Genomic DNA, 27,435 nt, shown 5'->3' with positions numbered 1-27,435 from the left:
GGAGCGGTCCGGAAGTCCAACCTTAGGAGAGAGTGATCTGACCATGACAAGGGCTCAACAACTATCTCCCCTATTGTCAGATCATTCTGCCACTGGCCAGAGACAAAAATTAGATCCAGCGTGTGTCCATCCGTGTGAGTGGGGGCCTGAATTAATTGGGTCAAGTCCAAGGCCGTCATGGAAGCCAAGAACTCCTGAGTTACTGCCGACGTCTCACCCGCTGATGGAAGGTTGAAATCCCCCAAGACCATAAGTCTGGGGGTCCCAGCCGCCACCCCGGCTATCACGTCAGCTAGCTCAGGCAGGGCTGCTGATACATATATATATTTAATATATTTAATATATTTAACCTCCTTAAATCCTTAATGTTGTTACCAGTCTCAGGAAAACAAAGTAATTCTACTTCTGGGTTAGACATGCTAAGACAGTGATGGCGAACCTTTTAGAGACCGAGTGCCCAAACTGCAACCCAAAACCTACTTATTTATTGCCGGGTGCCAGGTGGGCGTGGTCCACTGGGTGGGCGTGGCTGTTGTCATGGCAGAGTAGTTGGGTGTGGCCAAGGTGGGCGTGGTCACCTCAATGTTGCTCGTGGGGAGGATGCCTGTGGGGGCTGGGCAGGGTTGGGGGAGATCCAGGGGGTCTCTGGCAGGTGTGGCGGTGGGCAGGAGGCTTGTCCTGTGGGGTGAGGCGAGGCAAGGTGAGATAGGGTGGGGGTGCCATTGTCGCAGGGCAAGGCGAGGCAATGGCCGGGACGGCTGCCGCGTGACATCATCGCCCCCCGCACATAGAGGCCAGTGAGCGCATGAGGGTCCCTCAAGCGGCGCACTCTGGGGCTCCGCAGTCCGCCGCCAGCATTTCAGAGAAGCCGCCTCTGAGCTGGACGGCTAGCCAACAGCTGAGGAGGCGATGCAGTGGGTTGTGCCCGGGAAAAGGAGAGCATGCGAGGCCAGGAGGGATGGGATGGGGGGGAGGGAAAGCAGCCATGCTGGGATGCATCCAACCACATAGGACCTCGGCGAGTTAGCGGGCGGCTGGTTGAAGAGGGACAGTTGCCATCTCTGGGGCATGGTACGTGTGCCCACAGAGAGGGCTCTGAGTGCCGCCTCTGGCACGCGTGCCATAGGTTCACCACCACTGTGCTAAGACATTCCCCCCCATGACTCTGAAGTATTAACAAGAGCTGCTAAATTAGCTAGTTATATCATGCGTACTTAAGCCAATCAATGCCTCAGCCAGTGACATCAGTTTTCATAGCCTCAAATGACTGAATTGTCTCAACTCTCACACTTAGTTTCTTGTTTCTTCCCATTACCATAGTGTTTTATCAGTTTATATTCAGCCACTTCTATAGCATATGCCAGGGGCCTTCAACCTTGGCAGCTTTAAGACTTGTGGACTTCAACTCCCAGAATTCCTCAGCCTGGCTGAGGAATTCTGGGGGTTGAAGTCCACAAGTCTTAAAGCTGCCAAGGTTGAGGACCCCTGGTCTATGCAAGAGAGACAATCAACCAGCCAAAAGGGAACAAAAAGATCCAAGCATCTCTCCACCAGTAATCGGCACCCAGATTAGCATAGATTATCTCCAAAATTAACATCAGACCAACAATCAAGTGAACAATACCCCAATCAAGAAGCTGCCAAAGAAGCCAGCAGTAAGCAGCCAACCAAAGAATCTGTAAGACCACCCCCCACGAACACTGACAGGGGTAAACCATAGAATATAAACTGAAAGCAAACCGCACTCCTTGCTAGCACTGATGGTGTTACCTAGTTTGGGTAATGAGACGTCTGCAGAGAGCACCAAGGACCCCTCATTTTAATCCTCCGCTACAAATATTCTCCTTTATTGGTATATTCAGCCACACTGGTGTGATGGAACGTGCACCTGGAGAAGCAGTGGGGAAGTTTTCCCAGAGAGAAGCCCAGATTAAGAGACTGCACATTCCAGGATGGGGTAGGGGAGAAGAGGAAGAGGTCCAGGATAGCCACACCTAACGTCTCTCAGAATATGTCCAGTAGGTTAGAAGTGTATAGCTTTAATTTGGCAAGCTTCTGTTCATTAGGTGTAAGCAATTAAAGGATTGGACTTGGCTCTGTTGTCTCTGGGCTTGGGCCTCTCAGTTGGGCAGGGACGCACAATGCATTTTCCAATACATTTTCTCTGACGGCAATAATTAAGAAATAGGTGCTGAAAATCGAACTCGCATTTTATAACTCGCATAACAATCTCGCATTTTATATTTCCTAACTTTTGCAGTATGTATGTGACCTATTCATGTTTATTTGTGGAGGGGGTTATGACAAATGGTACGTACAACCGTGCACTCAAAACTGCCATATTGATTTATTTTTTTTTAGTCTTCTGCTTGCCCCCTCCAACAACCCCCCCCAACCTAAGAATCCATCATGGTCATGCCACTCAAATAGTACAAAGGAGAACAATCCATTTCATCTCTCCATATGCTGCCTTTCATTACCTAGTTCAATAGGCCTGCAGTGGGAAATAAAAAGAAATGGATTTGTGGAAGCATCATCATCTTCTTCCAATGTTATTGAGACTTCACCTAGGATTATAAAGAAGAAAATATGTGTAGGGAGGGAGGGCATAGAGCATATTGAAAAACACATGAATCTATGCTAGTACATATCCATATTGAGAAGGCAAAAAGCCTCGATAAAACCACAAAATTGAACATAGCCATAAAATGTCTTGAAGCACGATCTCTTGAAATAAGTACTGTAAAGTCAAGGAATATGTTCAATAAACTCAGCTAGAATAACTCATTTTTAAACACACTCAGAATTGGAAAATAAAAGAGAAGAGGCATACTGCATTTGTGTACAGCTTGAAAATAAGATGGAAACATGAACAAAAGAGTCTACTCACACAACAGAATGTTAAAGAGCTATATTGCCAGACAAGTTGCTCTAAATAAAAGATAGCATCTACTTACCTTACTATCCTTCTGCACTATAAACAAATTAAGGTTGAAATTAATTGCTTGACTAAGTCCAGCTTTAAGCTGAAGTGATTTGGAACTGCAGTATTTAGTTCCCAGTCCGTAAGCATTTTAAAATTGCTTAAAGTTAGCCCCAGGTAGGATTATAGCCAAGAAACTGTCATTATAATGGGTATACGTACCCATTAGCTCTTTCTGCAGATTGGGCTTGGGATAACTGTATATTTATTATAGGCTAGAAGGTGAGAAATCATTCAAGTCAAGCCTGGGGAGTAATCGTATTATTTCAGCTTTTAATTAAACAGAAATGTAATGAAGTAAAACCTAGCTTTCATGATATTACCCAATTACTTTGGGGTGATGATTCCTGCATGCTACACAACCAAAAAAATGTTACACAGCCTTCATTTAAGCTATAAACTAGTTATTCTAAGCACATCTGACTTCTTTGAATTACAGGATGTCCCAGCAGTGCTGCTGCCATACCTTTTGGGTTCCCATTCAGTGTATTCTAAAGACTTAAATTTATTTACAAATATATAGAACAAAACGGGAAACCTGAGCTAAATGCTTCCATCACAAATACTGATATTTTTCCATCTAGAAACTCTACCAGAGGGGTGGGCAACCTTGGCTCTTTTATGACTCGTGGACTTCAACTCCCAGAATTCCTGAGCCAGCATGGCTCAGCTTGGAAATCTCTCCCTTTCCCCTCAGCATGGCTGGCTCAGGAATTCTGGGAGTTGAAGTCGACGAGTCATAAAAGAGCCAAGGTTGCCTACCCCTGCTCTACCACAACAATTTAAGATGCTTATAGACTCCAAAATTGGAGCTGCCATATTCCCCGAATCCAAATCCAAACTACAGTTACTTTTTACTTTACAAATACCATATTATTTACTCATTAAATTTATTTGCAGCCCATTTCACTATCAAAAGTGACCATACCTTAGTCTTTGTTTGTGCAAGGACAATTGTGATTCTTCTCTCTAGTTGTTGAGTTTTTTTCCAATCAAGAAACACTTGACTAAATAGTTAATCCCATGGCTGCATCATAGCTAGTTACCCACTTCATGATAAGCCATAATAGTTTTTATTTATTCTATAAATAATGATTAAATATATCAACATTTTGTGAGATATAGAGAATCCTAACGGCCTGTAGTTCGGCTAATGAAAGGAATGTGTCAGGCCAGACTGGTTAAACAGGGCTAATCAATCTGAGCACTAACACTTTCCCCATAGTCCGATAATAATCTGAAACAATAGCTACTAAATTAATTGCATAAGCATTAGCACAGAATTCATTTATTCAGCAGCCCTGGACTGCTTTAAAAAACACGGCATTTCATGAGGCGTTCTATTTTCAAAATGTATGATTGATTCATGGATTTGTTTGATATGATTTGTATTGGACGTCTTCTACATCAATAGAAATACAGTACAATAAAACATCTCTAGTAAAAGAATATAGTAAAAGAATATAGACAAACAAATCATCATCATCATCATCACGTAATCAGTCTGTGATGGCTTCAGTTCATCCATCTAAAGGCTGTAAGAAAACACTTCATTCTTAATAGTTTATGGAAGATTGGGTTCAATTACTACATGGAAGTTGTTTTAAAGCAGTGTTTCTCAACCTTGACAATTTTAAGGCATGTGGACTTCAACTCCCAGAATTCCACAGCCAGCAATGCTGGCTGTGGAATTCTGGGAATTGAAGTCCACATGCCTTAAAATTGTCAAGGTTGAGAAACACTGTTTTAAAGTGTGGGTGCACCTATGGAAAATGGATAGCCTCCATCTGCCCTTTACCCCGTGAATGTTGTGGACAATGAGGGAGGAGCCATTTCTGAAGATCATCAGAACATGCCATTACTATAATGATTTTGGGAAATGCCACTTTTACTCCTGCATAGCAATCTACTTCCTCAGAGTCCTTCACTCCATTATGTACCACTAAACAGTGCTTTAGGGGAGTGGAGAGGAGGGAAACATGCTTTTGTTCACTTAGTTGCAAGCAATTAGATGTGGATTCAACCCTTTGATTTGGATTAGGGAAAAATGTCCTCTAGGCTGCTGTAACACAATAGCTTTATTTAGAGATTTTAAAAATAATACCAGTGAATGGGAAATATTATTGAAGAATTTCATTCTTGGTACACTGCTATTTTTCCAGCGAACATCTATAAACATGATCCATATGCCTAAAGTCCTTATAGAAAGGACTTAGCTTTTCTTTGTGGATTTCAGAAAATTTTAAATATGAATTATATATAAGTTGGAATGTGATAAACTGTGAAAACAAAACCAGAAAATCATCCCCATCCCCTCATCTCAAAACCGGGAGCAAACGACTAGACCATTTACATAGACACAGTGTTCAACTTGTGAGTTTTCCCTCTTTTGCTGCATTATTTTGCATTATTTAAAGATAGTTATTTTTTTAAAAAAAATCCAGTGGCTTTATGTTATTAATTTAAAACAAATTAATATGCATTGCAAGGTGTATGCAGACTTTTTTTGGTTCTTGTTGTTTACAATCAGATATTTAGCCAAGAGTTCTCTAAAGGAAATGAAACATTTTAAATTACACCCCTAATCATGCTTTAAAGAAAAAAAAATCTTCCTGTGATTATAAATTGATACTCGAAAGCTTCATGGAATAATAATTTATACATGCTCTTATTTATTAACAAGAAATACTTTTGTCAAGTGGCTTGATTTGATTCGAGGCTTCTTCCTTTTTTTTTTTTTTTTTTTTGGCTTTCCTAAAAAATGTTTTTTCCCAATTTCCAGCAGGCAAAGCAAAATACATCACATACAAATATGCAAAACTCTTGCGAATATAGTTTTTAGAAGGTTTCTATCTCATCAGCTGATTTTAACATATGACTTTAACAGAACTATAATGTGTTTTAAATGTTTATAGTGTAACCCCTTAGCAGATGATAAATCTCTTGGAAAAACAAAATTTCAAAGGAATAAAATGTTTCCATCACTGCTAGCAAGTGATTTACCTTTTTGGTCCTTTTGCATAAATTCTAGCAGGGCATAAACATACCACTGGGAGTAACAGAAATTTTATATATATATTGCTTGTGGCCCAGTATTTTCTCTTCAAACCTAGCAACACAGCTGTAAAATGGCACAAAATGTTACAGATAAAGCAGCAATAAAACCAGTAGAAGTTTGCAGGCCCTTAGTCTTTTTTGGTTTTGATTTTTTTTCCCTCTCTAGAGGAATTCAGTTTAGGAAACTAGCTAGCTCCAGCAGCTGGTTTAACTTAAGTTTATGTATTTATAGAAACATTCTGGAACAGACACCCTCCTTCTTCTCTCCCCCCCTTCCCCAACAGACACACAGATAAGGAAGCGCATTAAGTCAGTTTGTTCTACCAACTATGTCATCTGCAGTTCCTTGCATGGGTCTGAGTTTTACAAGCCTGTTTGTATTTTAGATAGCAATAATAAGAAAAAGAGTTTGGGGGTGGTTGTTTTTACCTTCATTGTTCTCCTTGGTGGCATTTATGATGTCATTGGATGAACACCTGCCGTTCTCCTCCTCTGTTAACTGGGTGACAGATTTATGTTGCAATATGGCATCCAGCTCATGAAAGAACTTCATAGTCTTTGTAGCATCTCCTGAGTTGTGGGCATATTTAACTGTTCTATATTCATATTTCAGGTTTTTATACTTTGCCCGACACTGTTTCCAGTCTCTGCAGATCCCCAACTCCTGAAGCCTTTTAGCAACGTAAATAAATATCCCTTTATTCCGTAAGGTCCCATGGAGTTGCTCTCTGATATTTTTTTCTGACCAGACGCTTAGCAAGGCTTTAACCTCCTCCTCCGTCCAGTGCCTTCCTGCTCCACTCTCCATGTTGAAAGTGACCTGGAAATGATTCACTATTTCTAGCCAAGATTGCGTTTCCTAGGAAACCAGACGGCTGATTGTCAGTAAGCTCCACAGAGATGAAAGGATCCAGTTTTACTGGCTCAAGCTGCCTGAGGGGAGTAACTTGAGAAACTGCCAAATAAGCAGGTTCCGTCTTACAGGCAGAAAAATAAAGCAGCTCGGGCAGAAATGATTGCAGAAAGTCTGTTAATCATTGGCACCCCCAAATAAGCTTGTTTTCTGCTTTGCAAAAATTAAGCCCAGTTCCAGAGATGGCATGCATTCTGTAACCTTTGTTATGCAAGGGGCTTTAAATATAATCTCTGCTCTTAATGTACATGAGAGCTCTAAGTAAGCTTTCCTCCATCTGGCCCCCCTCCAGAGGCATTGGATCACAAAACTAGCTGGGTGTTGAGGATGATGGGAGGTGTTGTCCAAGTATACGTCAGCATATATATATCCACACAAAGTTATAGGCTATAATTTTGTTTGGAATGAAAACATTTGCACCCTGATCCTCTTCAGATTTGCTAGCAACTAATGCCTTCGATTTTGCAAAATATTTGTTCGCGTTGTGGGAAGTCAGCCCTCCCAGAGAAGGAGATATTAAAAGGGCGGAAAAATATATTTCCTTGAAGGATCTTAAAGAGACAGAAAAGCCATGCCCAGTTTTCCGTGATTGCCCCAGGTCTCCCTCCCCCAAGCAGAAGCCAGCTCTATACAAATGCAGATGTAAACCATCAGAAAGGCCCCAACTAGGAGATCAAGAAGACAAAGACACCTAAAATCTGCATACCCCATCCAAACTCAAGAGTCATTAGCTCCAACACCAGGGAAGCAGGATGTAACTCTTGGGACATAATAGGACTAACCCAGGGGTAGGCAACCTTGGCTCTTTTATGACTCGTGGACTTCAACTCCCAGAATTCCTGAGCCAGCCATGCTGGCTGAGGAATTCTGGGAGTTGAAGTCCACGAGTCATAAAAGAGCCAAGGTTGCCCACCCCTCTGGTAGAGTTTCTAGATGGAAAAATATCAGTATTTGTGATGGAAGCATTTAGCTCAGGTTTCCCGTTTTGTTCTATATATTTGTAAATAAATTTAAGTCTTTAGAACCTACATTGAATGGGAACCCAAAAGGTATGGCAGCAGCACTGCTGGGACATCCTGTAATTCAAAGAAGTCAGATGTGCTTAGAATAACTACCGTATTTTCTGGCGTATAAGACGACTGGGCGTATAAGACGACCCCCAACTTTTCCAGTTAAAATATAGAGTTTGAGCAAGAGAGAGGGGGGGGGGAGAGAGAACTTGATGAGTAATATGCCAAACCAGGGCTTTTCAACCTTTTCACCGATTGTACCACTTTTAGAATATGGCAACATTCGAGTACCACCAGTCACCCAGCAAGGTGTCAAAAGCTTGATGACAAAAAAAAAAAAAAGGAAAAAAGTGATAAAGTACAGGTAGTCCTCAACTTACAACAGTTTGCTTGGTGACTGTTCAAATGGCACTGGAAAAAGTGACTTATGACCATTTTTCACACTTATGACCACTGCAGCATCCTCAGGGTCATGTGATTTACATTCGGATGCTTGGCAACCGATTCTTATTTATGATGGTCACATTATTCCAGGGTCATGTGATCACCTTTTGCAACCTTGTGACAAGCAAAGTTAGTGGGGAAACCAGATTCACTGAACAGCCATGTTACTAATTTAATCTCACTCCTTCTTTCTTTCTCTCTAACCCATCACCATCAAGAATACCAGAAAGGCACACCCAGACTCAGGTCAGAATACGTGACACAGGAAATACAAAGCCTAAAACAAGAACAGGAAACTATTCCAAATAAAAGGCTTCAGTGGGTATAAAAACCTACTTGCCACATGTGCTCAGCCCTTCTTTTCTGTCCTTTTTCCTGCCAGAACCATCTTTCTGTTTGGCTCTTCGATAAATTGCAACCTTCTTTCTAAAGCAGTCGCCATGTTGTTTATTTATCCCCAGTTTGGATGAACCAGGATGAAGACTTAATAATAATAATAATAATAATAATAATAATAATAATAATAATAATAATAATAATAATAATAATAAAGTTGGAAGGGACCTTGGAGATCATCTGGTCCAACCCCCTGCTCAGGCAGGAAACACTTCAACACATGGTTTAGAATCCTTCAACACATGGTTTTCCTTCAACACATGGTTTGGAATCCCTTTCAAAACTGTAAATCATAATTTCACACAAACACATAACCCTTTTCCTACATGCTCGAATTGCATTCACAGTGCCTTTTGTGATTTTTAACAAATGGAGTCACTCTAATTTGAATTCTGAGCATTCAGTGATGTTCAGTAATAGTTCCACTTCAGTAGTCTTCTGAGTGAATCGAGTATAATATGCTAAAAGCCAAATTAAGATCAAATTTGTGTGGAAAACACGTCTATATTCTTTTTGTATTGTCAAGAGCAAATACATGACATCCTTTACTAATGCAAGATTCATCTTAAATAGAAGATCAGATACAGCAATACTAATTTTAGTTGTATTTGCAAATTATTCAATTAAATCTGCGTTTTCTGTTTTCTATATTCAAGTAAAATGTTTTCTTAAAATATTTATTTGTATATAGAAGGTATTTTGGAAAGAAGCATATATATTGTGTAGATATATTTCTTCTATATAAATGTTTCTTTTTAAGTGTCCCCCCTCCTCCCCATCAATTTGGGTTCTGCATAACTATGTGTTTCCATTTCAAAGCATTCTCAGAGGTAATATAGTGCAATATCTCAGGTACTAATTGAGACCCCTCTGAGTATTATCATACTTGCCAACAAAGGTCCCTTGGTATTCTATAATACTTAAGAGATGTTGCCATGGCAACTAAATAACTAGCCAACAGGTTCATTTTACAGGAGGAGTTTAAGAAGGAAAGGGGAAAGGAAATGCCTTTCTTTCTCTTCCCCCACTTAAAATTGTTTAATCAAGGATTTTTTATGGAATGCTTTGAGCCTGGCATCCCTGTGAACTTGAGGTTCTTCAGATGTGGGACCTATAGTGATGCTTCATGGAATTCTGGGAATTGTAGTCCAACATGATATGGAATGCGTCAATTTTGGGAAATGGTGCTATGTAAGCTATCTTCCAAACACTCCTATGTACTATTGCAAGCCACACCTGTGTATGTAGCAACTTCTAATATAGCAGGGAAAGCAACGTCTGAGGAATAACTCGTGAACCGAAGACTGACTCCACTAAAAGCAGAGACAATAACCATGATGGAATGACCACCTCTTTGTAATTCCTCTCTGGACAAGGAAAAGATTTGAGATTACCCAGAAGTACTCCAGACCAGGGCTTTTCAACCAGTGGTACGGGTACCACCTGTGGTACATTGGCACCTGGCAGGTGGTACGCAAGCATCCTAGAAAAGTGGTAGCAGGGGAGGGGAATGAGCTGAACCGGTGGCAGCACCGCACAAGCCTGAGCGAGAGACGGCTGGAGATGCAGGGCTGTCAGGGCTCAGCGGAAGTGCCAGAATCAGCGCCAGGCTCCAGCTGGAGCTCGGCACAGATCCTGGTGCTTCTGCTGAGCTCTGAAGAAGCACCAATCAATTGGAAAGCAGCACTGATCCTGGCGCTTCTACTGAGCCCAGAAGAAGCGCCGATCAGCTGGAATGTTGCAGCATCTCCAGGGTCTTGTGATTTACATTCAGATGCTTGGCAACTGATTCATATTTATGACGGTCACAGTGTCCCAGGGTCATGTGAAGTGACCAAAACCTGCTGCAACCATCCAGCAGATGGGGGGAATAAAAATCAAACACTTCCCCACCCCACCCCCGCTGCCAATCCTCAACAGAAATGCTCACAACAATGAAAACCTCGGACAGGAGGAAGAGCGCTGCCGGGCGGGCAGGCAGGCAGGCATCTTGCTCGACTGTGGCTTGGGGGGCACTTTTTTCAGTGCCATTGTAACTTCGAACAGTCACTAAGCGAACTGTTGTAAGTCAAGGACTACCTGTACTTCATCACTTTTTTCCTTTTTTTTTTTTTGATCATCAAGTTTTTGACACCTTGCTAGGCGACTGGTGGTATTCGGATATTGCCATATCCTACAAGTGGTACAATGGGTGAAAAGGTTGAAAAGCCCTGCTCCAGACAGTTGCTTCTCAGGAGAATACTGCAATACATCAATCTTCAGCAGAATTAGAACTCTGGCACACGGGGGGAGTAACCTTTTTGCTCAAACCATGGTCAGCACCTTCAAACTATAATAGAGTTCACATATTTCCTTTTCAAATCACTTTCAAAAATTGCTTGTTAACTTTCTAGCTTTTAGTAATCTTTGGAGCAACAAATCTAAAAACAGTGGTTGAGTTTCTTTCAAGCCTTAGTAAAAGAAGCTTGAAATACAATTTTAAGGATTTTTTTTTTAAAAAAAATGGGGTGGGGTAATAAGCAGTAGAAAAGGTAATTAGAATTTTGCTTTTGGGAAGTTACATGTCCAGATGAATTTGAAATAAGGTTTTGGAATTAATTATAAGAATCCTACCCATGGGAAAACACTTTTGTTTTTAATATTTTTTTAAGGCTTTGACGGTTGAGTGCTACGGGGAACTAGAAGGAACTAAAGATTACAATTAAAGGAGAAGAACACCCAATTTATAGATGCAAAATAAAGTAAAATATTTTAACTTATTGGATATATTGAAGGATACTTTTCAACAATGGACCCAGAAATTAATTTTAAGAGTGTCTGCCTCTATAGATACACTGTTTAAAAGGTATTATGGAAGAGGAACATGTTTTACCTGACAATTTTGAGACTGATCTGGAAGTAGATTTTAAAATGACAAGCTACAAGAATGATATGGAGAAAGATCTTGCACTAGACATAAAAAATAAACTGTCTGATGATATCCTAATTGAAAGGGATAGACACATAAAAAAAACCAAGCATGTAACCTGGATAATTTTCCTTTATTGGATTTACAAATGAGGTTTGTTGAAGCTTTGAAGAATTATGTGAGAAGGGACAAAGAAAAATGGAAAGGAACCAAATTTTAGGACATTATCTGAAGGGACTAAAGCTCGTGATAGTTAAAAATAATAGGAAGGACTATATAGTTGGTTCATTTGACCAGGGTTAAGATAGATATGATATCTCTGGTAACCCTTAATTGACTTTTGCTGATCAGGATTGATACGATAAGGAGAGTTTGTTTATAGATAAGGGATGTGGGAAAAACAGATAATTTGTTGTCTTCTAAGTTACTAAAATTGTATGTATTGTGATGAAGGAGGAACTCCATTCTTACATACGCTTTTTCTTTATTATATGCTTATTTTTTCCTCCACCTTCTATTTTTCTCTATTTTTTTAAATTTGGTGTGACTTTTCATCTTTGTAATTATACATTTTAATAAAATTACTATTAAAAAACAAATAGGGAAATATGTAGAGGATGCCTTTTCAAATTCTTTCCAACTCCTTTACTGTTCATAGTCATTGGAAATGGATATCTTCTTCTGTGTAACTAAATAATGTTGGTTCATCTTCTCCTGTTCTTCCTTTATAGTATCTGTATGTGTGCATATACATTCTTGCGCTGGGCCTGTCACCAGGAAGCAGGAAACAATGTTAGAATGAAACAAAACACAACTTTCCAAGCCCATAGGGGAGGCCTGCCAAGAGTAATTTTTGGAGTAAAAAAATAAAGTTCTTTGCTGATCATTTAAATTTAAGTTTAGTTTTCATGTGCATGTTTCTTTTAACCAAGGACAAAAAAAGTTAATGGTAGTCTTAAATTCTGATATGATAGAGATTAGTTCCAGGGAATCTTTCATGGAAAAACATGATATTTGACGTATGATAACACTAGGGTTAGGAATAGTCTTTCTTGAGGTCTGTGGCTCATTATGTGTTTTTTTTTAGCAGTTGGGGGCCATAAATGCCATTAAAAGGCGGTGTCATGATTCTAGGTGCTCAGATCTTGGGATTCTGGAATATTTTTTAGTGCTTAAGAATTCAGAATCCTAATTGTCTTCTCATGAAAACCTATCCTTTTTTAATAACTGAGGTCTGCAGAAACAAAAGTTCAGAGGGTGTATATGGACCCCAAGATCACATATCCAACATTAGAACTTGCCAGGACAAATGGGCTCCCCAACTAAATATTGCAGTTTGATCACTTTTCTTTAAAATTCCAGTCAACTGCCTCTTTATATAGAATATTTCTTTCCATCTCCCCGTTCCCACAATTGATTTTATTTATTGTAGTTGTCCATGTGTGGGTTTTGTTTTTGTTCTAGGGGGAAGAGTTATTTTCTTACAATTTAGACAACGTTTTTGCAAATGTTGGGGTCCTCCCAACACCTGTAAAAATCCCTCAGCCGTGAATGGCACCTTCTTGGTTACATAAAGATCCAGTCTCAGAAATACAGATTCCTTACCTGCTTTTTCTTTTCTCGTAGAGGCCAAGAGAGTGCGGGAATTGTGACAAGTGATGGAGAATCGGCCCATTCTTTTAAAGTGCACAAGGTAATAATATTATCTAGTATTCCTGGTGGGGCAGATAACTTAGATGATGTTGATGAGCCATCAAATTGGTGTTAACTTTAGCGGCCACACAAATAGATTTTCTCTAGAAGGAGCTGTGCCCATCCTAGAAGAAGATGTGGCTATTACTCTAATTCGTTTTCTCTTTTAAAAATGAATGCCGGGTGAACTCAAAATATTTCAGTGGGTATATATTTGATGTAAATAAGACAGTTATCTGTGCAGGATTTTCTCAAATTTGTAATTTATAATTCTCATAAATGTAACCATCAAAATCCTACAAAGAGCATCGTAAAGTGATGGAACATAATTTTGTCACAAGAAGAATGTGAAAAAAATATTTAGAAACTGATAACATGTAGTAGTATTTGTGCATATTATAAATTGATTTAATAGATTTAGTTAAGGGGTATTTTAATCACCTCCCTTGTGAATTACGCTCCATAGGGCTACCCTTGAAGACCATCTGGAAGCTACAGCTGGTTCAGAATACAGTGGCATGCATTGGGTGCCCCGTGGTTCACTTGAGTAATCCAATGCTGTGTGGGCCACATTGATTTCCAGTTGCTTTCCCAGTGCCATTCAAGGTGTTGGTTATCACCTTTAAAACACCAAATGGCAACGGTCTAGGTTACTTGCAGGACTGTCTCTCTTCTTACTAGGCTAGATAGGGTGGGCCTGCTCCAGATGTCTTCCCTTAAATCAGTGTTTCTCAACCTTGACAATTTTAAGGCATGTGGACTTCAACTCCCAGAATTCCACAGCCAGCATTGCTGGCTGTGGAATTCTGGGAGTTGAAGTCCACATGCCTTAAAATTGTCAAGGTTGAGAAACACTGCCTTAAATGATGCCACCTGATAGGTCTTGGGGGGCAAGCTCTTTGGAACTTTGTCCCACCTTAGATCCAAAGGATTCCTATTCTTTTATTCTTCCATGGGGCTACAAAGACCTGCCTTTTCTCCCAAGCATTGGCTAGGATGGGGTTTGAGCTGGGAGGATATTTGATCTGGCACCTAGGGAGGGAGGAATGGCACTTTTGTGATTAACCATGCTTTGGGGGATTGTTGTGAGTTGCCTAGACTCATCGTACGAGATAGGCAGCCATATAAGTTTTGTAAATAAAATAAATACCAATTAAGTAGAGCTTTTTCTTCTAAATTAGCTCAAAGGGATTACTTTTACACTGCTATCCCCTGTAAGCAATATTGGATATTCTATTTTAGTTCATCCATCCCATTTCCTTTTCCTTCGCAGGGAATGGGTCTTGTTAATCACGTGTTCAGTGAAGATAGTCTGAAGAAACTCAACGTTTCAAATCTTGGAATCGGCCACACAAGATACTCTACCTCTGGAGTATCTGTCCTTGATAACTGTCAGCCGTTTGTGGTAGAAACTTTGCATGGGAAGATTGCAGTCGCCCACAATGGAGAACTCACAAATGCTATGCGACTGAGGAGAAAGGTAGGAATCTCACGAGAAAGCAGAAAAGGATAGTAAATTCAGTCATAATGGAAAGGGTTTATATCCATCTGGTAATAAAAGGATGCACAGATCATTTTAAAGCAGTGGTTCTCAACCTGTGGGTCGGGACCCCATTTGAGGTCGATCGACCATTTCACGGGGGTCACCAAGCAAGGCTGTCCGCCATTTTTTTGTCCGCCATTTTTTTCCCCTTTTCCGGCGGGTGCCTTACCTCCCTTGGGCTGGGCCAGCTGGTGGTCGGCCTGCTCCGTCTCTGCCGCTTGCCAGCTATGCCTCGGCCGGCGCAGGGGGCGGAACCACGCATGTGCGGCGCTCCCAGGCAGGGAAAGTCCTCGACTTACGACCGGTTGGGTAGTCCTCGGCTTACGACTGGTTTAGTCCTCGACTTACGACCGGTTTAGTCCTCAACTTACGACCGGTTGGGGTCGCGGCATTAAAAAGGTTGAGAACCACTGTGGTAGGCGCACACATATCTGACTGACTCACAGAAGCTAACATGTCACAGTATCGGTGAATTTATCCAAGCCTTCTGAATCAGCTTTAAAAACACCCGTCTTCGTACTTAAAGCAAGCCTGCAGCTCTAACTTTGCTTCTTTAGTGCAGGACTTCACTTAAGTTTCTGCATGTAGGGAGGCAAGAGATAGATCATACAGTGATCAGAGAGACAGCCGCTCTAGGAAGAGTGTGATAAGCACCTTTTAATGTGGTATAGCAGTGATCCAACATGCTGTTGCCTCTAGTGCAGGGGTGTCAAACTGCCGGCCTTCAGGCCGGATGCATCATAGCGAAACTGCGCCCCATCCCCATTGCTGGCAATGGCAAAAAAAGTCACGATACGTCACGACACGTCACGTGATGTTGTGAGTTTGACTCCCGTGCTCTAGTGAGACAGCTGACGTGTATCTGGGCAGCTCAAGTTGCTTACTATTTCCCATTCTCTGAAAAATGGAAGACCATGCAGATTCCTTTTTTTTTAATTATTAAAGTTGCCAAAACCTTCTGTGTTATTTTCCAGTAACACAGACTTCACAGTCAAAATGTTTTAAGTTTGAAAAAAAAAAAGCCATCTTAGTTACGACTGGAAATGGCAATTATTTCCTGATCCAGTCTTCTGTGTTTTTGATCAAAGCGTATTTGTTATTGTTAGTATAGAAAGAAATTTTTCAGTGCCTGTTAAGAATGCATTATATAACCTAACACAATGCTACACTATGTTGTTAATATGTTATATTGATAACAATCAATGCACTAGGTGCTATCTAACAAAATGAAATTCAATGGTGAAAAAAGTAAGGTTCTACATTTAGGCAAGAAAAACCAAATGTACAGGTATAGTATAGAGGGTACCTCGGAGTCCTAGTGGACAATAATTTAAATATGCGCCAGCCATGTGCTGCAGCTGCCAAAAAGGCCAACACAGTGCTGGGCTGCATTAACAGAGGGATAGAATCAAGATCACGTGAAGTATTAATACCACTTTACAATGCCTTGGTAAGGCCACACTTGGAATTCTGCATCCAGTTTTGGTCACCACGATGTAAAAAAGATGTTGAGACTCTAGAAAGAGTACAGAGAAGAGCAACAAAGATGATTAGGGGACTGGAGGCTAAAACATATAAGGAACGGTTGCTGGAATTGGGTATGTCTAGTTTAACGAAGAGAAGGACGAGGGGGGACATGATAGCAGTGTTCCAATATCTTAGGGGCTGCNTGGAAACTGATCAAGGAGAGAAGCAGCCTAGAACTAAGGAGAAACTTCCTGACAGTTAGAACAATTAACCAGTGGAACAACCTGCCTCCAGAAGCGGTGAATGCTCCAACACTGGCAGTTTTTAAGAAGAAACTGGACAGCCATTTGTCCGAAATGGTATAGGGTTTCCTGCCTGAGCAGGAGGTTGGACTAGATGACCTCCGAGGTCCCTTCCAACTTTATCATTATTATTATTATTATTATTATTATTATTATTATTATTATTATTATTATTATTATTACTATTACTATTACTATTATTATTATTATTATTATTATTATTATTACCAACTTTTGCATCACTTTTTGCATGCTGAATAAAGAGTTTGCCATCTGCAAAGAGTGCTAAATTAATTGTATGGTCATTTGGATTCATTTAGCTGTTCCCACTGGTACTCTGCCGACTTCACTCACACACACACACACACACACACACACACACAGAGAGAGAGAGAGAGAGAGAGAGAGAGAGAGAGAGAGAGAGAGAGAACCTGTACTATAATTACCTATAATAATCCTTTGTCTTTTGTTATGCAGCTAATGCGTCATGGAGTGGGACTGTCTACCAGTTCTGATAGCGAACTGATCACTCAACTGTTGGCATTCACCCCTCCTTTAGAGCAAGATGACACACCAGACTGGGTGGCAAGGTAAATCATGTGCCTCATGAGAAAAGAATTAAAATCAATAACAGACCTCCATTTACGCAAGGCCCCTTTTGCTGGAATTCTTGAAATAAAGAAGTGTATTAAATAAGCTTTTCCATTTCAGGATTAAAAATTTGATGAATGAAACACCCACTTCATATTCCCTTCTGATGATGCATAAAGACATTATTTATGCAGTTCGTGATCCCTATGGGAACCGTCCTCTCTGTATCGGACGCCTTGTTCCAGTAGGTGATATCAGCAGGAAAGGTACGGTTTCCCTATGTGTAATAAACCCCTTTAAGAACTCTAGTTGAAAGTACATTTATTTAAAAAAATACTCTTACCTTTCTCAAATTCTTTTTTTTAATCAGTGAGCCACTTATCTTTCACCTCAAAAATGTGATCGCTGCATACCGTTATGGGAAGGCGCGTATCTTTACGTTTCTGACCTATTCTCCAGTGAAAGTAACACGCAGTTATGTCCTATATTAAATTAAATTGTAAAGGAAAACATATGCAGTGGGTATGTTTATGATTAGTCTGTGACCACTGGAATATTTGAAAATAAATATTTTTAGTAATCATGACAGAGAATAAGAACATGTTCAAATGTAGCGATGTAAATTTTAATATAAATACATCGATCTACTTCCACAAATATTTTCAGATTTATTTGAACTAGATTTAAATTTTGGAAAAGAATCTTTGGTATCTAGACTAGCTGGTCATCTGTGACATTAGTTATTTTCACTCTTTTCACTGTATAATTGCTGTAGACAGATCAATTTTTCATATTGCCATCACAGCGAAGTGTAAATAACATATTTTGTTAGTGAGCAGGCAGTTTGTTGTGTTTTGGAAAATTCCAGTGTACTCATTCTATCCTACAAATGTCTATTGCCTTTTTAAGTAGGTTTCTCCACCACTCTTCAGTTTTACTATAGAAAACAGCAGGTTGCAGTCACAGCAAATGTAGTGTGTAAAATTAAACAGACAGACATGAGGTTCTTAGAATTGTTAAGACATTTCTTTAATTATTATTGAATTTATTACAGGAAAAATTAATGCTGAAACTGAAGGCTGGGTAGTTTCTTCAGAATCGTGTAGCTTTTTATCTATTGGTGCAGAGTAAGTTCATAATTCATTTGTTTAAAGAAGAATTAAAAGCAAATCAATAATTTCTTCATTGTTTAAGGAAGAACTGAGCACTGCATCTACCACATTGGCGTACAGCAATATTTAGTTTTAAGACAATAAAGCATTTGGCCTGAAAGTCCATATTGCACTGAATCACTTTGCAATGTTGAGATTAGGGCATTTCTTAAAAGATAAATAATGAAATACTTCATCTGTGAAAACTATTAATAAACTCTGAATATCGTGATTTATATATATATATATATAGAATAAGAAAATATTTTATTTGTTCTTGAAATTGACTGCTTCATTTGCATGCTCAGAGAAAAATGGATTCTTTCTTTTTTAACTTATTCCATTTTTCACTTCCAAGGAAAGAAGGAAGTTATTTTAGAATTTGAGAAAATAGTTGCCCTCCAATTACAAAGGTATAAGTTTAGTAAATAATAAGTGCAGAATAATTATCAAAAACATCTGACAAAGTAAGGAATAAATGTAGATTTTCAAAGACACCCTTCCTCTTTAGAAAAAAAACATGTTATTGTCTTTCCAATCTGAAAACGATATTTCTCTATAACCAAATACCAGTGTTTCTAAACAAAGCATGTACAACTATATTTTAAAGATACTATCGGGAAGTCATGCCTGGAGAGATTGTGAAAATATCCAAGTATGATGTTCAAAGTTTAGATATTGTACCAAGACCTCAAGGAGATCCATCAGCATTCTGCATTTTTGAATATGTGTACTTTGCAAGGCCAGATAGCATCTTTGAAGGTAAACTATCTCTAAATCATCTTTCATTTGGCTACATTACTTTAGATCAGGGGTAGTCAACCTTGACTCTTTTATGACTCGTGGACTTCAACTCCCAGAATTCCTGAGCCAGCTGTGCTGGCTCAGGAATTCTGGGAGTTGAAGTCCACGAGTCATAAAAGAGCCAAGGTTGACTACCCCTGCTTTAGATTTTAAGTTCTTCCAAACAAATCCTAACATTTTACTGGGTACTTTAGAAAAATGTGTCAAAACAAACTTTATAAGTGTGAATCCCGTTGTAGAATCAAGAGGAAGGCTTTCACAATGCGGGCAGAATTACATAGATCAGTGGTTCTCAACCTTTTTAATGCCGCGATCCCAATCGGTCGTAAGTCGAGGACTAAACCGGTCGTAAGTCGAGGACTAAACCGGTCGTAAGTCGAGGACTAAACCGGTCGTAAGTCGAGGACTACCCAACCGGTCGTAAGTCAAGGACTTTCTCTGCCCGGGAGCGCCGCGCATGCGTGGTTCCGCCCCCTGCGCCGGCCGAGGCGTAGCTGGCAAGCGGCAGAGACGGAGCAGGCCGACCACCAGCTGGCCCAGCCCAAGGGAGGTAAGGCACCCGCCAGAAAAGGGGGGAAAAATGGTGGACAAAAAAAATGGCAGACAAAAAAAATGGCGGACAGCCTTGCTTGGCGACCCCCATGAAATGGTTGATCGACCCCAAATGGGGTCCCGACCCACAGGTTGAGAACCACTGACATAGATGGTTATTTAACAATAGGACATCATTAGCTGAAAAGCAGTTCAATTCTTTGTAAATTCCATTGCTTTCTTTTCATAAGGGGGCATGGGGTGGGATTGTAATACTGATGGGTGGAAAGTTGTATTGTGTAGAGATTTCTTCAGAAAGAAATAGAAGAAAACACAGACGAGCAATAGCAGACAAATCAGTTAACAGCTTAGAAAGAGCAGCTTAGCGCTGCCAGGGAGAAATCTAGAAGAAGCATTTCAAACCCTCCAATGAAGCTCCGCATAATTAACTCAGTATAAATGAGGGTGGAAAGATCCTATTACCTATGGCGAAACCTATGGCATGCGTGCCACAGGTGGCATGCAGAGCCCTCTCTGTGGGCACACGTGCCGTCGCCCCAGCCCTAGGCCTTCAGTTGGGTTTTATAAGACCTTTTCACTTTAGGCCTCTGCCGCTGTGTGCAAAAAAAAAAAAAGGTCCAATCAATCAATTTCAACTTCTCACGGGAAAAAAAAAGATCTCGCAAACTTGGAATTGATTGATTGAACTTTTTAGTCCCACCCAGTCTGCCGTTATCACCGAAGCCACGCCCACCCAATGGGTCACGCCCTCCCAAAGGGCCACGCCCACCCAGCACCCGACGATACATAAGTGGGTTTTGGGTTACAGTTTGGGTCTCTAAAAGGTTCGCCATCACTGTCCTATTATATTGTAGCTTTTATGATTCTGTATTTTACCTATGCCAGCTTTAAAGATACTTTACTAAAGACTGTATAGATAGTCCTCAACTTATGGCCATAACTGAGCCCAAAATTTCTGTTGCTAAACAAGACGCTTGTTTTGTGAGTTTTGCCCCATTTTACAACCTTTCTTGCCACGGCTATTAAGTGAATCACTGCAGTTGTTAAGTTAGTAACACAATTAAGCGAATCTGGCTTCCCCGTTGACTTTGCTTCTCAAAAGGTCGCAAAAGTAATCACACGACCCTGGGACACGGCAACCGTCATAAATATGAACCCGTTGGCAAGCATCCGAATTTTGATTAGGTGATCTTGGGGATGGTGCAATGGTCCTAAGTGTGAAAAATGGTCATAAGTCGCTTTTTTTCAGTGCCGTTGTAACTTCGAACGGTCACTAAGCAAATGGTGGCAAGTTGAGGATCATCAGTAAGTATATTTCTGGCTTCCTGGACTTGCTCTTACAGGTTCTTGGACCAGGGTCTTGGATGCATAATATTGACCAACTTAGTTGAAACTTAGTTGAAACTTAGTTGAAACTTAGTTGAAACTTAGTTGAAACTTGGATAGGCAGTTCTCAGAAAGCTAAATTAAAGCGGCACCTCTCTGTAGAGGTGTAATTTCAAAAGGAAGAAGATAAAACCATGGCCAGTTCAACACAAAAACATACAACTTTTTCATTCTTCCTATAGGTCAGATGGTATATTCTGTAAGAAGGAGATGTGGCCAACAGCTTGCCATTGAGGCGCCCGTTGAAGCAGATTTGGTTAGCACAGTCCCAGAATCGGCAACACCAGCAGCCCTTGGCTATGCGCAGAAGGTACCTCTCCACACCCTCTTTGATTTTTAATTGTTATCTTTTTAAATTATTATGTATAATCCACCCGAGCCCGATACAAAACAAAGCATCAGGAAAAAATGCATGATAAAAATTTACCTTGGGTGTTCCGTTACCTTTACTCTGAATTATAATGCTGAATGAATAAATTGTGTCCCACAGAGAAATAGAGGAAATTCTACTTAATAACAGACTTTTAGCACTTGGTCTTTCCTTTGTGCGGTTCAAAGCAATGACTTATAAAGTCAGTTCATGCCAAACCAATCGTTGAGTATTTGATATGGAAAGCATTTTAATCGCTGCACCAAAAATGTACATTGATCTTTGTGTTTGCTTGTTTTCAGTGTGGCTTGCCGTACGTTGAAGTTCTTTGCAAAAACAGATATGTGGGAAGAACTTTCATTCAGCCAAACATGAGGTTAAGACAGCTGGGAGTGGCCAAAAAATTTGGAGTCTTGTCAGACAACTTCAGGGGAAAGCGAGTTGTCCTTATTGATGATTCTATTGTGCGAGGCAACACTATTTCCCCTATAATTAAACTATTGAGAGAATCTGGTGCTAAGGAGGTAAGTGAACATATCAGAATAGAGGGAGAAGAAAGGGGGAAAGGTAATGTTTCATGACTGTTCCTCTCGCAATGCTCTTCTGCTCCTAACTACTATGTATTCTTGCTACTAAGAAGAGACACAAACCCAGTGAATTCTTCAAACAGTGTCTTCTGTTCTTAGCCTTTGTTCTGTCCCCGTCCGACCCACACACCCAAACAGCCAGCCGAGGGTTAAAGACTTCTCCAGACACCACTTCACAGATAAGAAACTTGGCAGCAGCTCCGTAGCTGCCTGCCAAGACCTTTTACTCCAAGCACACAGAAACAAAAAACAATACACACAGTTTAAAACCACAGCAAACTACTTTGCCAGAGATTCAGCTTTTGTCCGTCACAGAGGTCCAAATGGCCACCACCACCCTTTTATAGCCTGTGGGGTGTGGTCCAGTGACTCAGCTTAATCTCTGGCACGTCTCCTTTTCTGCTGCGCACGTTTGTCGCTCCTACGCTGGCNTCCTCATTATCCGACACACCTGGCTCCTGGCCAATCTCAGAACCACCTGGCTCCTGGTCAATCTCTTCTCCGTCGGGAGACACCTGAGGCATTGCCAAAGAGGAGGGTCCTGGAGAGGGAGGCCTAGCCATCTCCTCTCCTTCATGTTTGGAGCCTTCTTCCTCCGATAAGAGGGGCTCACAAGACGGAGCCACAACAGCCTTATCCCTGCAGCATCTAAAGTTGGCTCCTTGCAAATTATGAAGTAATTAAAGCACTGCCAGTATCATAATAGCATTTCTTTTTTTTTAATAAATTTTTTATTGATTTTTATAATTAAACAGCAAAGATTATGATGCATTTACATACATAAACAAAAAAGAAAAAATAATCCAAATCAATACATTTTCAGAGACACTCGGCAGTCCCCGCCATGCCTCCACCCTCATCCACTTTCCTTCCTCCCTCTGACCCCCAACCTCTCCACCTTCCTCCTTACTACCTACCTACATCCCCTCTCCTTTCTTACCACCTCCTCAAGTGCAATTTGGGATGCCAGCTGAGCATCTCCTCTTATCAATACAATAAGTATTTATCTATAAAATGTAAATACATCAATTTTTAAAATTCCCCTAATCCCCTACCCCCCTGAGCTTCCCGGAACCCAATACAGGACTAACACTCAACCCATTCCATATCTAAATTACAATTTAACTAAACAAAGATAATACAATCAGTATATACATACTTTAACTCTAATAATACAATAAGTAACAACAATACAACTGATCAAAAACTATATGATATTTGTATAATTTATCCATCTTCAACATTTATAAAAACCTAAATATCTATCAACCATTTTATATAAATTTTTTCTTACATTTTACTCTTAAATTTTTCCTACACTTTCTTCACTCTCAAATCAATACTTTCAGCAAAAATCTTAAGTCAATACTATTCATAGCTGGAAAAATAATTTACTTTATCAAATATTTTAAGGCTTTCAAAATACTATAAGTTCTTTACAGACATATAATCAAATATTAAACTAATAATAGCATTTCTTCTCACAGGTACACATCCGTGTGGCTTCACCTCCAATAAAATTTCCATGTTACATGGGAATAAACATTCCCACAAAAGAAGAACTTATTGCAAACAGGCCTGAATTTAAAGACCTAGCGGGCTACATAGGTAAACATACCTTATTTTTCTTCAAGCAAAAGTTTCAGAAGGGTAGCCAGGTTAATTAGAAGATAAACTGAGTTATTGGGGCAGAGATTAGCTGTTATGGTTATAATTAATAAGGTTGTGTTGGTGGTTATTGGAGTAATTCTTTGCAGAAATTTATGGAATATTAGTGGAGCACCTGAAGGCAGGACAAGAAGTAATGGTTATTAAAGAGACATCCAATCTAGATCTGAGGAGAAATTTCCTGTCAGTGAGAACAATCAGTGGAACAGCTTGCCTCCAGAATTTGTGGGTGTTGCATCACTGGAGTTTTTTAAGAAGAGACTGGATCTCCAACTCCCTGCTCAAACAGGAGATCCTATACTAGAGGTCCCCAACCTTTTGGGCACCAGGGACCGGTTCTGTGGAGAGAGGTTTTTCCGCAGACCGGAGAGTGTGTGGTTTTGTGTACTGCCTGCGTCCCACGGATGGAGCTTTGATTGTACGGACCGGCTGCTGGCATGCCGTGGCCTGGTATCGGTCCATGGACCGGGGTTGGGGACCCGTGACCTATACCATTCTGGAGAAATGGAGGTCCAGTCTCTTTTTAAAAAATCTTCAGTGATGCAGCACCCACAAATTCTGGAGGTCTTCCAGCCTTGTTTTTCTGTGTTTTACTTTCATACACAGAGGTGTTTGTGGTCAGTTAAAGGAGGATTATTTATATGAATTTGTTTGTACTATCCATTTAACACATTGATTTTTGTGCATATATATTCTTTGCTTAATGAAGTAAGCATGTATTAATGTGTGCAGATTTACATGCACATCATTAAATAAGATGTAAGATTAGTATCAATATGGAATATTTAGAGTAACTAACATATATTTGGTCAATATTTCATTCATCTAAATAAAAGAAACAATATATTTTGCCTTATATAATTGGAAATCCAAACTGACAGCTGGTGTATCCAAAACCAAAATCTTTGGCTTAGGTAGGTCTAAACAGTGATCAGCAACCTTTTATTGCAAATTTGATGAATCAATCTAATGCTAATTGATCTAATTAAAATATCAAGTCCTTGCTTGTTCTATACTTTTAATTTCTCTTCCTGAAAACAAATTTTTACAGTTGGAATGTTGTTGGAAAATAAAACATCACTATCATATTTTAACACTTTTTTCATTCTTTAGATTGAACTATGATTAGTTCAATGATTAAACTATGATTAACAAGCACCAAGTAACCAAATCAACAGAGATCCGAGATGCAGAGATAAAAAAGATACCAAAAATATTTTAAAAAATTAAAATGTACAATATAAATTAAGGGACAGGTATTGTACATGTACAAATTTACCCTGTATGTAAAGTCAGTAGTTCCAATGGTGCAATTATCAATTACTATATTTTATTAAAGATCCATCTATAGAAAATCTTTGAGTTAAGCAATTTGGACAGTGTAAAATAGTACAGCTTCGGTGATATGTTCTTTTTCTTTTCAGGAGCTGACAGCGTTGTTTACCTTTCAGTAGAAGGATTGGTATCGTCTGTTCAAGAAAGCATAAAAGCAAGACAAGATCTTGAAAATAACCTAAAATCGAAAAAGTTCCAAAGCGGGAAAATTGGCCATTGTACAGCTTGCCTTGTCGGAAAATATCCAGTAGAGCTAGAGTGGTGAATTTTGTGAATATTATCACCAAAGGCTTAACATTTGGAACTGATGAAATGTGTTGCTGCTAACTAAGCAAGTGATCAAACCACTCACGTTTGCCTAGACCTTATTAGGAGAGGGTAAAAAAAGGAGCAAAACAGAATAAATGTTAAACAATTATGCAAAAGCGCTATAATGGGGGCAGTGGGGAGAGGGGATGCATGGGTAAAAGAAGCCAAAATCTCTTGATTCCATAGGTGGCCTAATCTTGCCAAGAAACTTTGGTGGAGATCTTCTAAGGCTTTCACTTACACGCAGGGGTAGTCAACCTTGGCTCTTTTATGACTCGTGGACTTCAACTCCCAGAATTCCTGAGCCAGCTGTGCTGGCTCAGGAATTCTGGGAGTTGAAGTCCACGAGTCATAAAAGAGCCAAGGTTGACTACCCCTGACTTACAGTAATGTTTCTTACAATTACATTATGAGAGGTTGTGAGCCATTAAGCCATCTCGCATTTTAAACAGTGTTCAATCAATTAAAAAAAAATGTGAATTTGATCTTAAATCAACAAACAGATCTTTTTAAGTTTTATTACTTTCGTCGCTGGTTTTAATCCAGCAATATGGGATTCCTGTTTTTTTTTATAGACTGACTGTACTTTTAAAGCGGCAACTTTCAGCTATAATCTGCTACCAAAGACTGAATATTATTTTTATATAGTGCTTGGCTGAGATGAGGAGCTTCAGGGAGCTGTTAAACAAATAGCATCTAATAATACCTTGAGCCTTAATTTTTTCAAGTTGCGAATCAAAGAGGAAAAAATAACCAGTTGACTATCACTTGTGCATTAGACATAAGGGCTAATTTTCCTCAATCTCTTCTTTCAAGTTCAGTGCTTAAATGTTGATTACTTTTGCTGCATGCAGGCCTTCAAAGAAGACTCCAAACACTGAAAAATTAACACACAACTTTATTTCAATTAATGATGATAATTTAATATATATTGCTGTTTTACTCAGTGGTTCTGAATAGTTTTGGGGGCATTTGGAATGAAAGCCAATTCATTATTATAATTCAGATGACACCTCTGATTTCAAGTAGCAAATAATTCTGTTCCTACTTCAAAGTTCTAACCTTTAAATAGCCTAACAAACGGGTTTGGTGTTTGATCAGAGGTAGTTAATAACTTTCCAAAGTTATAAAGTTCCTTTCCAAAAGGAAACTCTTAGGAGAAAACTCAGTCTGACTTTTAAGGTCCCGCTACCAGAGGTGTAGTTCACACCAGCCTGTTCTTTTTTTTTTTTTTTTTTGATTGCTGCAAAAATGACATGAAGGATTTCTTGCTGTGCTTAAGTCTCTTGAAAACATAAACTTGACGTTTGTTTACCCTCCCCTCTTGTTCTTTCTGTATTTCATTTATACATCAATGGAAGATGCCAAGATTCATGACCAGTAGCAAATGCGGGACTTCCTCTTATCACCCTGCCTGTAGAATAAAACAGCAAGCATCATTTCCAAATATTAATTTTCCACACATTTTGGATAATGCTTGTCAGCATAAAAACTCAAATGTTTTCTGTGTAACTGAGGAAAAACTATTCTGTGGGACTGTCATACAAGTCAGGTCAGATTGCTGATTTAAGATGTAGAGAACTTTTTTCTCATTGTGGCTGAGACTATTGGGTAACACGTTGGAGGTCTCAAGACCCCTCTCCCAAAAATTTTGGGAATCTTTTATTGGGTTCTTGATGTGTACCCTATGCTTCGTTTCTGCAGATGTTTCATTATTACACCAGGTAATGCTGTCAGTGCATGGACCTGAATCTGCACACCTGATCTCTGTCTGCTGCTTTGTTATTTAAGCATGATGGCTACTCTTGTTACATCTGTGTTCCATGGGACACTTCACCTGGCACATTTCCATTAATTTGATTGGATGAAAGGGGGGGGCTCCAACATTCTAACAAATGACCCTCCCCCCCCCAAAAAAAGCAAAAAGGGTAATTGTTGGCCATGTAGCATTGAGGTATGTGGCTAAG

The 27,435-nt window shown here is 39.8% G+C and overlaps 2 protein-coding genes across 2 annotated transcripts in view; one reads left to right on the top strand and one right to left on the bottom strand.

Annotated features, from left to right (window-relative positions):
• The window catches only part of PPAT (phosphoribosyl pyrophosphate amidotransferase), a 77,866-nt gene extending 52,187 nt beyond the window's left edge, over positions 1-25,679 (top strand). Inside the window, exons 2-11 of the mRNA XM_015826580.1 lie at positions 13,338-13,404; positions 14,677-14,883; positions 17,193-17,305; positions 17,427-17,572; positions 18,361-18,433; positions 19,068-19,219; positions 21,382-21,509; positions 21,872-22,093; positions 23,644-23,764; positions 25,249-25,679. Coding sequence (XP_015682066.1) covers positions 13,338-13,404; positions 14,677-14,883; positions 17,193-17,305; positions 17,427-17,572; positions 18,361-18,433; positions 19,068-19,219; positions 21,382-21,509; positions 21,872-22,093; positions 23,644-23,764; positions 25,249-25,424 — 1,405 coding nt within the window. The 3' untranslated portion in view covers positions 25,425-25,679. The remainder of the gene's footprint in view (positions 1-13,337; positions 13,405-14,676; positions 14,884-17,192; positions 17,306-17,426; positions 17,573-18,360; positions 18,434-19,067; positions 19,220-21,381; positions 21,510-21,871; positions 22,094-23,643; positions 23,765-25,248) is intronic.
• Positions 2,428-6,954, bottom strand: LOC107297223 (trihelix transcription factor GTL1). Its single transcript, XM_015826581.1, has 2 exons — positions 6,470-6,954; positions 2,428-2,567 (listed from the first exon to the last, which is right to left on the bottom strand). Exons 1-2 carry the CDS (start codon positions 6,846-6,848, stop codon positions 2,452-2,454), a joined length of 495 nt encoding a protein of 164 aa, XP_015682067.1. The 5' UTR covers positions 6,849-6,954; the 3' UTR covers positions 2,428-2,451.
• Positions 25,680-27,435: the final 1,756 nt, after the last annotated feature.

The sequence above is a fragment of the Protobothrops mucrosquamatus genome, unplaced genomic scaffold (genome assembly GCF_001527695.2).
Source record: "Protobothrops mucrosquamatus isolate PMUCROS unplaced genomic scaffold, P.Mucros_1.0 scaffold3192, whole genome shotgun sequence".
NCBI lineage: Eukaryota > Metazoa > Chordata > Lepidosauria > Squamata > Viperidae > Protobothrops > Protobothrops mucrosquamatus.
Note: the sequence above shows the minus strand (reverse complement) of the source record. Positions and strands in the feature narration are given on the sequence as shown.